Source organism: Mustela putorius, unplaced genomic scaffold, assembly GCF_011764305.1.
Source record: "Mustela putorius furo isolate JIRA1106 unplaced genomic scaffold, ASM1176430v1.1 tig00003898_pilon_pilon_pilon, whole genome shotgun sequence".
Classification (NCBI taxonomy): Eukaryota; Metazoa; Chordata; class Mammalia; order Carnivora; family Mustelidae; genus Mustela; species Mustela putorius.
The window spans coordinates 16,024,312-16,040,971 of record NW_025422047.1 but is presented as its reverse complement, the minus strand read 5'-3'; the positions used below and the strand labels follow the sequence as shown (position 1 = coordinate 16,040,971).

The 16,660-nt window shown below is 37.0% G+C and overlaps 1 protein-coding gene across 7 annotated transcripts in view; it reads left to right on the top strand.

Annotated features, from left to right (window-relative positions):
* Positions 1-16,660, top strand: part of ATP8B4 (ATPase phospholipid transporting 8B4 (putative)) — a 248,892-nt gene that overhangs the window by 78,804 nt on the left and 153,428 nt on the right. For all 7 annotated transcript variants that reach the window (XR_006602907.1, XM_045067867.1, XM_004755458.3 and 4 more), the window contains one exon: positions 3,160-3,221. Coding sequence is in view for 6 of the 7 variants with exons in the window: in XM_045067867.1 (XP_044923802.1) it covers positions 3,160-3,221 (62 nt within the window). In the remaining variant the exon portion in view is untranslated. The remainder of the gene's footprint in view (positions 1-3,159; positions 3,222-16,660) is intronic.

The window sequence follows — 16,660 nt, the reverse complement described above, 5'->3', positions numbered from 1 at the left end:
TGGTTTGGCTTTGGAACACTGGCCTTTATGCAGACCCCTCTGTGCTAAGCTATATGGGAGATGCAAAAATAAAATATACACAGAATCTGAAATATAAGCTTAAAATCCAGCAAGAGAAGATGAGACATGGACATGAATAACAATAATGTGATGTTAAAAATTCATGAGTCCTAATTAAAAAACAAAGCACCTTCACTCTTTGTGGGAAGAAGATGCCATTCAAAGACTAGTTGGTAGTGGAGGTGGAGTGTGTGAAGGAGAATTAGGGAGGCTTCAGGGAGATTGTGGGAGCCCCTCCCTACTGAGAGGGTTGAGTATGGGAAAGTGAGATAGGGAGATTTGTACTTATCAAGTTGGTTCATATGATCCTTTTTCATAGTTTTTTTATGTACAATTTTTTGATAAATCAACAATTTGATGTGACTCATTTGAAAATTATCCATGTATATAATGTATTTGTCTTTGTATACCATGTTTCTGTAGGACAGATAAGATATGACTCTCTTCATTTTTAATGAAGTGCCTCATGTATTTCATGGTTCATATTGTGACTATAACCTTTGAGGCAGGATTTTTAACACATAGGACCTGTTCATACTAATGAATCATGTCACTTAAAAGTGGTAATTTTGGAATTTATTCATTCCTGTGAGGTTGCCATTGTTCAAAGTACATTGGAACTCTTCATACAGAATTGCCTTCATGATCAGTGTACAAGGTACAGAAGAAAGCCAATCTTGTAATTTTGTGTTCACCCAGCTTTGGAAACAAATGCCATTTCTCAGCCCCTAAAAACACATTTACCTTACCTGCTTTCTAAGAGAAGATTTTGCATATTTCCAAGCATAAGACATCCCTTCATGTCTTTTCTAAGGGTAAATAGCTCCATCTTCAAAAAATAAGGTGACATTTCATCTTCAAAAAATAAGGTGACATTTCAAAGAATGCTCTGAGTAGTTCTAGGAGACACAATTTTAATAACGACTTCCATAAGGACAACTTTGGAGTAAATGTGTGTCTTTTCCACAATATCTGATCTTTCAGGGAAATAGTATTTATTTAGATGCTTGAGTTTCTACATATTGGCTTTAAATGTCTTATTTGATATAGTCACGCTTAATGGTAGAGCAAAATGGTAGAGTAGGAAGAACATGGACTTGGAAGAAAGACACTTTAACCTGCTATGTTCTAACACTATTATATGAGTAAAACCACTTCTCTGAATCCTTCCTTGTCTGTATCTTGTGGCTAATGACACCAGAACTGTTGGAAGGAGAAAATGAGATGCTGTGTATAAAGCACTTTGCACAAGTCTGTCTCATAATGGGTATACAATCAATGCTAGTCCTCTGCTCCCTTCTAAGGATGGAGTTCCTCTGCTGTTCCTCTCTATCCTTTCATATCTGTTTTTAGAGTAGAAATTGTCAAGAAGAGTCAGCCTGGGCATGAGACAACCATTTCTAGTCCTACCAGATTCTGTTTCAATACCAAGACTTCTTGGCAAAATCTGAACTGAAGTGAGAGTGGCTTATTTTGAGGTCCAGAGAATAGGCAGCTCAGCTTTCAGGGGATGAACTAATTGGTCCTTTTCTATGATTCCCAGCTAGTCAATTTTGGGGTTTATTTCCAGGTTAGATAGAGATGCAACTAAATACTAAATCTCCTTTTGTCTCTACTGTGGTTAATTCTTGAATATGCTTTTTTTTTTCTGATAATATGTATGCGTTCAATAACCAGATATATTTATCAGTCAGGGTCTTGGCAGGAAAGAGATGTTACCCTGAAATGAGTAAGGTTGGAGAAAGATTAATAACAAAGGTACTATTTACAAAAGGGCAAAAGAAAAGTTGTCAAAGAAAAGCACATAGTTTAGGAACATGGAGGGCAACACTACTTTTCTGTCTGAATGGGCAATGGGAAGAAGCAATTACCTATATCTGACTTCTCATGACAGCTGGTGCTGCCTTCAAGCTAATTCAGCTTGAAGGAAGCCAGGGGGCGGGGAGTTACTCCATTTCACTCTCCTCTGGTTACTCTCATCTTCTGCCAGAACAGACTATTGGCCATATCAAACCAGGAGCCAGAGGGTAAGGACCTATAGGTTAGCTTCCCATAACAAGGCAGAGTGGAGAAGATGGAGTGTGGATAAAGGAACAAATGCAGACAAAATAATATTTCTGTTGTTCTATTGGGAAGGAGAAATTTGCTTGCCAAGGATGGACTGAGTTAATTTAGTTATGTACTGATATTATAAATGTTTTCATGTTAGAAAATGCTAAGTATTATATTTTTCCTAATAATATCCACTGACTTATACTTGGCCATCAGGGTAATTACATACACTAGGCATAGCATTGTAGAGAGACTGGGATAGGTTTGGGAAGGAAATTGAATAAGAGAAGGACTGGTTGAAACATTTTACATATTGTGATATAACATTTTGAATTTTTTAAATGAAAATGCACTAATTTTGATGGTAGTCTTATTTGAATGGCTGTTAATTTATGAGTTTAATAGAGTGCTCATAATACTTGGGTTCTTCTAAGCAGTCTATGATGTTTACATTACTGGAATGTATGATAAGAAATGGTATCACTTGGGCATAAAAAAACAAATCCATACCAAATGTGGTTCGATATTTCAATTTGAGTTTTATTTTAAGTACTCAGTGTTTCATAAGATTACTGTTAACAATTAGAATTTCTGGAGAATAAAAATATATGTTATTACAAGTAGCTTAGTGGTTTCAAAGAAATCCATGAAAAGGAATGACTGATGTTTCAATGAAGTATTGAGCACATATGTGAGAGAAAAGGAAGGCTCCTTTCCTTGTTGAAAATCTCAAAATGTATAGTTTTCTCTGGAACTGTGTGGCAGAGTAAAGAGCATATTGTCATCTTAGAAGCATTTAAAAATGTTTGGGAATTAGAAGAGCATGTGGCTAGACTTGTTCCATTGGTTACCCCCAAGGTTTGTGAGAAGGGTATTGATTCAGATTTAGAACACATGGAGCTGGGTTCCAGGTAAGCATAAACTTTGCCAATTTTGGATTGATGGTGATATTGTCCAAACAGATGATCTCAAAGTATTTTTAGTGCTCCTATTTGTGCTGATAAAGTATGATTAAATATGTTTTTTCACAAACATTTTGACTTTCAGTTTCGCCATAAGAGTGATAACCAAGTGAATAATCGGCTATCTGAGGTGCTCATCGACAGCAAGTAAGAAATAAATTCTTTGGGTTATTTTTAAGATTTCTGGAACCACAAAACAAGTCTTAACATTTGGTGGTTTTCTCTTTTAATTAAGTACATGTTACTTTTCTCTTTCAATTTGTTAACATTTACAACATAAGTCAATTTTATCTTCATTTCTTGTTTGTGCTACTCATTCAACTTCCAATCCCTATGCAGTTTTGTAGAACACAGACATATAACTATCACTTCATTTTTTAGATCTACTACTACTTAAAATTGGCACTTATGCTATGTCTTGTATATAGATGACATCTCATAAGTATTAACTTATTTAACTAGTAAATTTCTGGGAAATATTGATAAGAGACTTTGACACAGTACTGTATCAAGTGATAGTGATAAGAATCTTTCATTTATTTGATAGTTGAATTTAGAATGAATTATCCATCATAACACAGATTTTCATTACTTTTAAATTGATAAATATTTATGAGAATGATTCTTGAATTTGAGATTCTTTAAAACATGTCTTTATACACTAATAATAATTAATAATTATATATAAATTATATATATATAAACACAATAAAAGTTAGGAAAAGTAAATTTCAAACCTTTATTCCATTGTTTTTTACTCTTTGTCCTTTTTCTGCTAATAATAACATGACAAAGTAAACTTAAAATATACTTCATTCTGGCAGTCAATCACATTTGCTGATGATTTTGAATCGTTTGGATACTATGAAGAATACAGTTTTTAAAGGGAATATCATAAAATGAATTAATCATATGGGATGGGAAATTTCAAGAAATGATAAAGATATCAAGAGGGATTAGGTATAATCTAGACAGTAATTGGTAGGACTGAAATAATTAGTCTCTTTCCGTAACTAAAATGTTGACTGATTGCTAATAACATAATGAATACATACATTTCTGTATTTGCTTGTTTTAGAAAATAGCATTAAATGCATAATGAAGTAAAATGATCATACTTTGAAATTATAGTGGTAAAGACAGAGCCTCTGAAATTGTGATTCCTGTGTGACATGGATAAGCCATAAAGATGCCTGGAACCATGTACTTCATTTCCAGTGTTAGCAGGTTTTTAATTGTTGCCACTGTAGTATGGTGTTTAAAAGCATGAGTTTTGTGCTCAGAGGGACTTTGAGGATGAGCTTAGTCTTGACCCTAAATAATTCGGTAGTCTAGAGCAAGTTTCTAAGAGGTGGTGAATCTTTGTAAGCTAATGTGGTGTGTGGCTTTGAGCTGTGCTGTTGCATATCTGGACTTTCTCAAGTCTTATGGCTCTGTGTATTAGATATGCCATTAATATGATATGACTAATTCCCCAAGGAACATTTGATAATAAATCTGATTCCTTTCAAGTATCATCTCATACAAAGTATGTTTAAAATATGTACAATTACATAATGGATTTGAAGTAATGGCCCTAGCATATCTTTTTGTTTTTGTTTTTGTTTTTGTTTTTTATTTATTTTCAGCATAACAGTATTCATTATTTTTGCACCACACCCAGTGCTCTATGCAATCCGTGCCCTCTATAATACCCACCACCTGGTACTATGTCCCTCAAATTACCAGTTAAATCTTGTGATGATACCTGGACACTGATAGATATTGGGGCCTCTACTTGGAGGCCATGGTATTAACCTAGGCAATTATATATTCAGAAATTTGTTGATTATATGCTTCCACACATGCTATCATTATCATTATTGTTAGAAGCAGTGTTAGTGTTACTTTCTTGTGGTTTCATTTAGCTTTCCATTGAGTCCTTATGAAGCAGCACCTCTTTGTAATTCAGTATGGTATAATGCTTTGAGATGTATTGTTGCTGATCTATAAAGTTTAAAGGGAGAAACTCGTATCATTGAATATGAAACGTTCTTTAGGATTCAGCAGGAAATCAGGCAAGATTTTTGGTTTTTTAAGATTACCCATTACTGTGAGCTCCTCTAGGACAGGGGTCATCTCTTGAACACATCTGTGTCCCTTGAGCCTAGCATGATGTTTATTTAATTTTCGAACTGAGCAGTAACAACCTCTGAAAGAACAATCTTCCAGAGGAGCTCGATGTGTCTAATTTTGCTGAGTTCCATCATTGGCCAATTACAGTGGCTGGAGTGGTGGTCTTTGTACAGTCTACTCAGATTATGGAGACTGGCTTTCTACTTTTTAGATTTTGAAAAATTGGAGCGATCATCTGGGCTCAGATCTGAGATGATCCCAGGGAGCTTAGAGTCCTCCCTTGGAGGTGATGGTTGCAGAGGATACTGTTGGGGTTCTGCCTAGATCTCCACTGTCTTCTATGCTCATCTCCAGCTTCTCTGTGCATTGCTCCTAAGTGCTTGCATCTGTTGTTTTCTTCAAGCAGTGCCCTTGAGTTATAGGAGCCAAAGTCTGATAGGTACAAGAGTATAGAAGAGCAGTGCCCCTGCTTCAAGTTGAGCAAGCTCTGAGGTTAGTTTGTACTCTTAAGCACTCCTTGAGATCAGACAGAGGATGGGACTTTGTCTACAGTCACACCCTGTGTGGCTTTTTCCCTCCCTTGCCAGTTTCTCCTGGAAGTACATCCCTAATGAATCATTTGCACATGAATCCTTATCTCAGGATCTGTTTCTAGGGAACCTGATGTGAAACAGCAGTTAACATGTACTAGATCCTATTGCAATGCTAATGGAAAATATTAGGAAATGCTATTGGGTCTATTCTTGGCACCTGTGGGTCCTCATCCAGGAATGACATAAGATGCCTGGAGTGCAGAAGAGAAGCCCAGGTGTTGCCAGAGGTGAGTGTCATAGTAGGGTGGGTACAGCCAGGTACCTGTGGCCTCCTTTGGCAGGAGTCTTGGACTTGGGAGGCGTCCTCATTCTCATGGTCGACATATTTGAGGGGAAGGAGGTGGGATGAAAGCACCAGTCAGGAAATCTGGCTCCATGTCAGTGATCACTGTTTGACTTTGAGCTATTAATTTTCCTTCTAGGCTGTAGTTCTCTCTTCTGCTGTGCTCAGAAGTGAGGAAGGTGGGCAGCTACATTCAGATTCAATACATATTTACTGCGCAACTACCATATGGGAGCTCTAGGGCTTCTCCATTTAACTTTCATTAAAAAAAAAACAAAAACAAAAACCCAAGGTGTGGGTAATAGTGCTCCATTCTAGAGATGAAGAGATTAAGGTCCTGAAAGGGAGTGACTTGTTCAGGGTCCCATGGAAGTAAGAGCCTAAATTAGAATTCTTCCCATTCATAAGTGATGTTTAAGTGTGGACTACACTATTTATTTTGTATTTGATGGGCTTTGTATACAATTGTAGGAATATAAACATAATTACATAATATAGATGTAGTTTATCTGTAAGTAGTATATATTTGTATTAGACACATTACTCATCTATGTTCTTAGCATTGTGTAAGCTGTAATGCTAAGCACTGTAAACCTAAGTCACAAAATAAGAGCGATAAAACCCTTCCTTTTATAACCTTTTCAATTTTTTTTGTTTTGTTACTCATTTTCCTTTCAGATTAGCACCAGTCTTCTGTATTTGAAATCTGTTATGTGAAAGTGCTTAAGAGATACATGTTGTATTAGCCTTTAACAAAATTTACTGACTTTAGTTTTAAAACTAAGTAGAGGTGGCATGATTCAGCGGACTGCTGAATAGGAAGTGCACATTTTTGTACCAGGCTTTGAGATACAGTAGCCCCCCATTTCCCTGCACTTTAGCTTTCCGTGGCTTCAGTTACCTGTGCTTAACCATGGTCTGGAAGCAGGTGATCCCCCTTCTGACATATCATCAGAAGGTCAGTAGTAGCCTAATGCTACATCACAGTGCCTATGGCGTTTACTTCACTTCCTCTCATCATGTAGGCATTGTATCATCTCACCCCATCACAAGAAGAAGGCTGGGTTCAATAGGATATTTTGAGAGAGGAGAGACTGCCGCTTCCAGTCGGTGACAGAAGAAGAATTAGGTACAAACAAGTCAGCCACAAGAGACTGGGAGCAGGGGACAACAGTCGAAAAGGACAGCTGCCATGAGCAACTCCACAGTCTCACTTTTATTGGATAGAAAACAATAGCCAACAGAAGGATTGGTGAAGGTCAAACGTTAGTCACTTCTTGCAGGCAAGCAAGAAGGAGGATAAAGTTTATAGTTAAACAAGCACCTTCAAAGGACTCAGCTAACTAACAACGAGCGCTTCTGGGAAGAGAAAAGAGCGATAATGGAAAAGGGAAGCAGGCGATTTTCCTTCCGCCCTGTGGGGGCCGGGCAGCCCCAGCTGCCCAGCTTCATGGTCGTAGATCGTCCTTCTCCCCACAGACCTGTTGCCAGTATATGTATTTCTTAAGGCCATATCTAAATGTGCTTGGTAACTAATAAAATCCTCCAGGGGTTAGAGTTTAAGTAACAAATTGTTCTGAGGGGCAGCAGCAAGAGACCATGTTCATGTCACTTTTATTAAGCGTGTTGTTATAATTGTTCGTTTTTATTAGTTATTATTAGTCTCTTACTGTGCCTAATTTATAAATTAAACTTTATTATATATAGGTATGTATAGGAAAAAACATAGTACAGGGTTTGGTACTCTCTGTGGTTTTAGGCATCCACTGGGGGTCTCGGAATGTGTCCCTTGCAGAGAAAGGGGGACTACTGTACCATTTGCTAATGGCAGTATGAACACCAGTAGCTATCTCAGTGTTTCTTGAGAGGGTGTCTCAAGTTGTGCTAACATTCTTGACCAGACTGAGAGAACTGGGCAGGTGAGGGGCAATGCGAGGGTTTGTGATAGTCCCTTCAGAGGTCATCTAATCTGGTGCCCTTCAACCTGGACTGCACGTTGTATCAGAGCCCCAGAGAAACCCCAACTTAATTAGATGAAGGTCTTGGAGTTGAGATCCCAGTGTTTTTTAAGTTTCCAAGGTGATTTTATGCACGTAGAGTTGAGAACTCCTAATTGAAGCCATCCCTATGTCCATATATGTATCTTTATTTCTATATTTCTTTAATTTTAAAAGATATCCAAGGAAGGGAATTATGTTAGTTTTTAAAATGGTAAATATCCTTACATAAAAATTATTTCTATGTAAATATCCTTACATAGAAATAATTCTGTTATGCTCCTTGGTTAAATTTATTCCTAGGTATTTTATTATTTTGGTAGAATTATAAATGGGACAGTTTTCTTAATTTATCTTTCTGCTACTTCATTGTTAGTATATAAGAGTGCAACAGATTTCTGTACATTTATTTTGTATCCTGCAACTTTACTGAATTCATTTATCAGTTCTAGTTTTCTGGTAGAGTTGAGGGTTTGTTACATATAGTATCATGTCATCTGCAAATCGTGAAAATTTTACTTCTTCCTCGTCATTTTTAGATGCCTTTCCTTTTTGTTGCCTGATTGCTGTGGCTTGGGGTTGTAGTACTATGTTGAATAAAAATGGTGAGAGTGGACATCCTTGTCTTGTTCCTGATCTTAAGGGAAAAGCTCTCAGTTAAAAAAAATTTTTTTTTTGAATGTGATTACTAGAAAATTTGAAAATTACTTAATGTGGCTCACATTTGTGGCTAGCATTTGGTTTCTTTTGAATGACATTGCTTTAGTACACCACCTTTGGATACCTGTGAGAGAACTGAGCAGAGAAGAAAATGAACTCTATGCTACCAGCCTAGTCTGATTCTCAGCCCAAGATTCCCTGTGAGATCTTATAGGCTGCCAGGATTATGATTTGTGTCATCATTAACAAATAGGCTCAGTATCACTTTTTCTTAACACTTTATTTCCTTGACCTCTTCTGAACTTATACTTTTGCATTAGAGCAATGTGGGTTCAGATGCTGCAGTGAGAGTACCCTTTCAGACTGGATGTTTCCTTGACCCCTCTAGATTTTAAATGGCTCTGGACCATCAACATTCCATTTTATACTTTCTTGAGCTTCAGTAAATTTTGTTAAGTCTGTCAGGCCCTTTCATAGAAACACGCATCAATCTTATTCAGTCTTTTTTCTATTTCTTTGGAAACTGTGTGTATTTATAGGGAAGAATATAGACTTTCTTTTACTACTGCTAAGCATTGTCTCTGAACTATTCTAGTCTGGTAATCTGAGCTGCTGCATAACTGTGAAAACAAATTTCAGTAGGAAAAAATTTTCTTCTTGTTTAATCAACTTTTCTAGTTTGATTGAGTGATGACTCCCATTTGATGCTAGGATTGAAAATTTTGTTTCATTTTTTCCTTTAGTAGATAGTCTTTTTTTTTCTCTTATAAAAATAATATATGTCCATTAAGAGAAATTTGAAAAATAAGAAAAAGTAGAAGGAAGAAAATAATATCCATACTTCTAATTATCTTACTATTTTGTTTTTCCTTATTGTCTTTTCTTCTATGCCAAGATTTCTTATAATTGTGTGTGTATATCCTTCTGTTTTCACTTCACATCATATCATTACCATTTTCCCAATGTCTTTAGTATAGTCATTATACACATCATTTAAAAAATTTTTTTTTAAATTTCTTTTCAGTGTACCAGAATTCATTGTTTATGCACCACACCCAGTGCTCCATGCAATACCTGTCCTCCATAATACTCCCCACCAGGCTCACCCAACTTCCCACCCACCACCCCTTCAAGACCCTCAGATTGTTTTTAGAGTCCATAGTCTCTCATGGTTCATCTCCCCCTCCAATTTCCCTCAACTCCCTTCTCCTCTCCACAAATAAGTGAAACCATATGATAATTAACTCTCTCTGCTTGACTTATTTCAGTCAGCATAATCTCTTCTAGTCCCGTCCACATTGATACAAAAGTTGGGTATTCGTCCTTTCTGATAGAGGCATAATACTCCATAGTGTATATGGACCACATCTTTCTTACCCATTTGTCTGTTGAAGGGCATCTTGGTTCTTTCCACAGTTTGGTAACTGTGGCCATTGCTGCTATGAACATTGGTATCTCAATGTGGTTTTGATTTGAATCTCCCTGATGGCTAGAACATTTTTTCATGTGTCTGATAGCCATTTGTATGTCTTCATTGGAGAAGTGTCTGTTCATGTCTTCTGCCCATTTTTTGACATGATTATCTGTTTTGTATACACATCATTTTTAAGAGCTGTATAATATTTGGTTGAGTGCATGTCTCATAATTCAAATAATCCATTTTACTTTTGCTTGATATTTAGTCTGTTTTTAATTTTAAACTATGATTTCTTGATCTTTCTGAATTGATCCCTTTTCCGTAAGACTGATTTATGAAACTCAGCTAGGATGATTACATGAATACATTATTTCGTATGTGAAGTAATGAGAGCTTGAAGCATTATTCCTCAGTCCTCTGACAATTTTATCATGCTTTATCAGAGCATTCAGGAACTAAGTGTGCATAGGACTGGGTTGAACATATTGACTGAACCCTGGGAGGTTTCACTTCTATCAAACATGATTGTTTCCGGAGTGGGTGGCTGTCACACCATTACCACCAAGTTCCAAGTTTATCTCTTCTTAGCACAACATGAAAATAAAACAAAAAACACATTTTACATTACAGACCTGTACCCCTGGGGATAAAAATATATGTTTATAAAAAAAAATAAAAAAAATAAAAAAAATGTAAAAAAAAATGTATTAGTTACTGGGACTTGGGTGGCTTAGTTGGTTAATCATCTGACTAGGCTGGGGCTGTGATCTGAGATCAGCTCTGCTCCCATTCCTACTCCCTCTGCCCTCCCCCTGGCCTGTGCATGCGCTCTCTCGCTCTCTCTTTCTCTTTTTCTCTCTCACATAAAATATAAAAAAATGGATTTGTGACACATGTAAATCCACAAATATCAATAATTTGAAACAGTTAGAGTATAAGTTTTATATTACAATTACTAGCTCTATAGTACTCATATTTTAAGTACATCTATCAGTTCTGAACTGCAGATCTCCTGGAGAAAATTGGGGCAGTGATACAAAAGTATGGTTAGCAGATCCTTCAGACAGCTGTGAAGGAACTCTTCCCTTCTTTGTCCTGCCAGATTAGAGGTATATGAACAGAATAGTCAAAAGATCTATCAGTTGCTGGTGAATTCTTGAAAAAAAAAAAAAAAACTTACCCAGAAGAGGGAGACTTCATATATGGTATTCTCCTTTGCTAGATTTGATTCCAAATGTCAGTCTTGAGTAAGAGTGGGTTATTGTTCTTATTAAATATGCTTTCTTTTTCTCCTTGGGCACTTGCAATAAAAAAGTTGTTCAACTTAATGAGCCTGAAGGGGACACATATGTAGGGCGTCTGTGTTTCTTTTAAGTGGAAGAGAGGTTCTGGGATTCTGCTGATCCCATTGGAGGGTCAATATGCCTTGCACTGAGTTACCTCCTCCTCTTCATCTGGGTTTGTGGGCTTGAAACTGGAGTAGAGACTTCTGTAGTTAAGCACAGGCAAAACACAAACTCTCTGATTTAATGTCCGGCTTACCCAGAAAATTTATATGTTATGATGGTACTATTAGATGTAGGGGACAGCTGTTTAGGGTGTGCATACTTAAAAGGAAAATTTGAGGCAAAAGTCTTGATTCTTCTTTTTTAAACAATGTTAATAAAACACACCATTATGGGTTTAAATAACAGTGAGTTCAAAAGCAAGCTAATAGGAGTAGTCTTGATACTTTTTGGATTCAATGGAAGGGAATGAAAAATTAACTTAATTTTTAGCTCATGCTACTACCTCACAGTAAAAGTGTTTCAAAAATAGTTTCACCCTCAATTTCTGTTTCTTAAGTCTTGGATTGATAATTTCTTGGGAAGTTTCTGTGTTTTGCAGATGGAAGGCCACGAATCTGTGACATTGTTATAGTTCTTATAAATGCTCTTCCATTGTAATAAATTATTATATTGTATGAATATAATATTTTAAAGTGGTGGATTTCTAAACGATGACCATTTCCCCAAATGAGCTTCATCTTGAAATAATAGGAAATTATAACACTTTCAAAACTCTGCACATGAGTTTTCGGTGGCATCCCCTAATTTCTTTTAAAGTTGATGTAACCCAGATGTTTGCTGCTCCCTTTGCCTTCTCTTAATGCTCCCTCAGAGACCTCCTCTTCCCCTTTTTCCAGAAAGGCATCAGAGAGTAAGGTAAAGTTGACTGAAGATTTGGGGGGGGGATAGAAATTAGCAAGTTTATTTTACACACTCCACAGCTAACAATGTGAAATCCTAGTTTAACATTTTCTCATAGTTCTTCTTTGCTGCTGGCCTTTGTCATCTCCCCTTCCCCCATTCAGTGTTCAGTGTCGTTGGCTCCAGTCTCTTCTCTCAGTGTCTGGGGCCCCTCATATTTATCTCTCTTTTATTACTCAAAGTGTTTTGGTTCTTCCTTGGCTCTGAACTCAAACTTGTCATAGCTGCTTATCAAAATAGAAGAGCCTTCTGTAACTAGGACCCACTTATTTTAGATAATAATGAAAGTAAAAAATACATCAAACTCTATGTAACATTTAAAGCTTGATTCTCTCTCTGTTAAAAAACAGACTCTGAAAAACAATCTGAGGGTTTTGAAGGGGCGGGGGGTGGGAGGTCAGGGTACCAGGTGGTGGTAGAGGGCACAGATTGCATGGAGCACTGGGTGTGGTACAAAAATAATGAATACTCTTATGCTGAAAATAAATAAAAAAAAAAAGAAAAAAAACCCAACCAAACAAAAACAGGCTTATGCATCTCTTCTCAGTTGTCATAGGATTTCTTTTAAAAAAACAAACCTACACCTAAGTCACAAAGGCATTAGAATTGTTAGAACATTAACTTTAATAAGGCAAAGTTTTCTTAAGATCTTAAAATCTGAAAGCCAAATGAGATCATAGTATTATAATGAGTAAATTTGGTTTTCATCAGAGCCCACAGGTTGTTTATACCAAACCAAACAAATGTTAATAACATTCTCAATTGACTATTTATCATTAATTAACTATACATACATTTCTACTATATAGTGGCATTTTCTTTAGAGCTCCTGAGATAATCTCAATGGATTAATTTCTTCCGTGTACTTTAGATTGGTATACTATCTGTCTGTTGCGGGTGTAGAATTAAGAAAACTTGGGGCACCTAGGCGGTTCAGTGGGTTGAGCCTCTGCCTTTGGCTCGGGTCATGATCTCAGGGTCCTGGGATCCAGCCCCACATTGGGCTCTGCTCAGCAGGAAGTCTGCTTCCCCCTTTCTTTCTGCCTGCCTCTCTGCCTTCTTGTGATCTCTCTCTCTCTGTCAAATAAATAAGTAAAATCTTTTAAAAAGAGAATTAAGAAAACTCAAGACTGTAAGTAAAATACCGAAATTACTTTTGATTCTGTCACCCAGACCAGAGCAAACTACAATGTTATCACTCCCTTTCTTCTTCCATCTTTGCTTTTTCCTCTCTACTCCTCTACACAATATTAATTTTAAAATACTTGAGATTATATTATATCCTGTTGTGGTGGTTTGAAGCTACCCCTTCCCCCATATGTCCCCTGGAAACTGTGAATGATCTTTTTAGAAAAATGGGTTTTGCATATATAATTACAGTCTTGAGATGAGATTATCCTGGTAATCCAGTCATAAGTGTCTTCCTAAGAGAAGAAAAGGAAGATGGATACACAGAAAAGATTAATGTGAAGATGGAGGCAGAGATAGGAGTCAAGGAATGCCTAAAGCTACCAGGACCTGAGAGAGAGGCCTTTCCTAGATTTTCTGGAGGAAGCACCACCCTGCTGACACCATGGTTTTGGACTTCCAGCCTGTAAAACTGTGAGAGGATAAAGTTTTGCTCTTTTAAGCCACCTAGTTTGTGGTAATCTGTTAGAGCAGATCCAGGAAAATAATACTGAGTTGTTTTTAGCTTTTAATTGAGAGATTCTGTATTTGATCACTTGTTCATTCTTTCACTGAGTACACATTAAATGCCCGTTATGTGTCAGGCAAAATGCTATATGCTGGGGATGCAGAGTTAAATAAGACAATTTCTGCTTCAAATATAATATAATCATACATAGATGGTGTGCAGCAAGTTTATTTCTAACATTGCCATGATGCTTTCATGTTTCACTGTTTTTGGTGGTAGATAAGAGAGGTGAGAAAAATGACTCATTTTATTAGGATGTCCAACTTCCAGAAATTCTTTTCAGTACACAGATTCTGGAGACAGAGCTATGCCAGGTGGTAGAAAGCCTTGGTAGAATTTGGGAAGCTGTTTAGAAATTGTGTCTTGAAGCTGTAAGTCAAGGGAACATTGGACCACCTTTATTTATTTATTTATTTATTTAGAAAGATTTTATTTATTTATTTGACAGAGATCACAAGTAGGCAGAGAAGCAGGCAGAGCGAGAGAGGAGGAAACAGGCTCCCTGCTGAGCAGAGAGCTGGATGTGGGGCTTGATCCCAGGACCCTGGGATCATGACCTGAGCTGAAGGCAGAGGCTTTAACCCACTGAGCCACCCAGGCACCCCTGGACTACCTTTAAACTTGAGTACTGTTTTCAAAAACTAAGACCTCTTTCCCTATTTAATATCAGGAATTAAAAAAAATTCTCTCTTATTGCTCGTTAGTGAGGATTAGATGTGCAAAAATAGAAGAAAATTAAGAGGTGCAGAGAGCATAGAAAGTAAAAGCATTGATCTCTAAACTAGATTCAAAGACTCAAAGGAACTTGTGATATTTGGGCAAGAGTGATAATTGCTTTAAGAGTGATACTGTCAGCAACCTAGGGAAAGAAAACTCTGGGATGGCATTGTGTACCAGTTACTAGAGATAAGGAAGAAAAAGTGTAAATGAGATTGTGATGCAAAGAAGAAGGAAGGAAATAGACTCTAATAATGGAGAAAGAATATATTTTGAAGATGTGAAGAAAGTTGATAGTATTTTAAAATTTTATTTACTAAATATAGTAAAACGAATATGCTTTCTGTAAGCGTTGGAAAAGAAGTAGCATTCTTTCACAACAAATACCTATTGGATTCTTTTTAAATCAAAGTATAAATAGCATACAGCTTTATATTAGTTTATATTAACAATATAATGATTAATAATTCTATACATTATTCCGCCCTCATCATGGTAAGTGTTCTCTTAATCTCCATCGCCTATTTCACCCATCCCCTGCCCGCCTTCCCTCTGGTAACCACCAGTTATTCTCTGTATTTAAGAGTTTATTTTTTTGTCTTTTTTTCTTTGTTCATTTGTTTCTTAAATTCCACATATGGGTGAAATAATGTGGTGTTTGTCTTTGACTGACTTATTTCAGTTAGCATGATTCCCTCCAGGTCCATTCATATTGTTGCAAGTGGCAAGACCTCATTCTTTCTTATGGCTGAGTAATATTTCATTGTATATACATACCATATCTTTTTTTGGATCTTAAATGTGCCTAGAGTCCAGTGTTAACTTCAGTATGGGGGAGTTCCCATGGAAAAGAAGGAAAGTGCAACATTGAGAAATGGAATTGAGGCTGGAGAGGGCTTCATGGCGAACACATGAGCATTAGTGAAAATTGAAGGAGCTGTGTTGACAAACAGGGGATCCATTTCATTCAGATGATCTGATTTGATCTGTGTCAATCAGCATGTGCTGGGGCATCATCGGGGACATGAAATGGAAGTTTTATAGGGGCAGTGAGAGTAGTGGCAGGGATCCATGTTCTCCACTAATCTGTTCATTCACCTGTATTTATATAACACTGGTTTGTTCCAGCCACTGCGCAGGATACTAGGGTACAGGGATTATTAGGAGCCACGTTCCTTCCTTCAAGAAGCCTGAAGTCCAAGAGAAGAGGGGGACAAATAAACAGACTTCTGTTACAGCAATAGTACCAGGATAAAAGGAAGCAGGAGTTGCTCTGGCAGCACCCACATGGGAGGACTTCAAAAGATGTTTTGGGAGGCTGGTAGCAGGGATATTGTTATTTCAGACTAAGTCATAGAAGAAGGTCAGCCATTGAAAAGGTAATTGAATGGTGGAATGAGAGGAGCAGGAAGAAGAGGAGGATTTGGGAAAGGTGCTATTTTTAATGAACACCTCATGGAATCTTACTCTTACTGAAGTTTGAGTACCATTGGGCCAGTTACTTCAAGGTCCCTCCCAGCCCCCAAATACTATGACTCTGATACTCTCCAACTTTGTTGTTAGTGAGGCACCAAAGAAGTCAGTAAGTGGTCCTAGAGGGTAAAGAGATTTAACAGAAAATAGGTTAGAAGTATATGGATGGATCTGATGGTAATAAAAATGATTATGAAGGTGACAATGATGGTGGTGGTGGTGGAAGAGAGGAGTCAGATATAAGAGAGAAAGTTGCAGAATGAATTGGGGAAAGAAGAGAGAAACTTTATAGGATCTTCCAAGTGCTAGAAATGCAGTGAATCCAAACAGACATGATCTTGTGCAATCATGGAGCTTAGTGTCTGGGAAGGGGTAGGTAGACAATA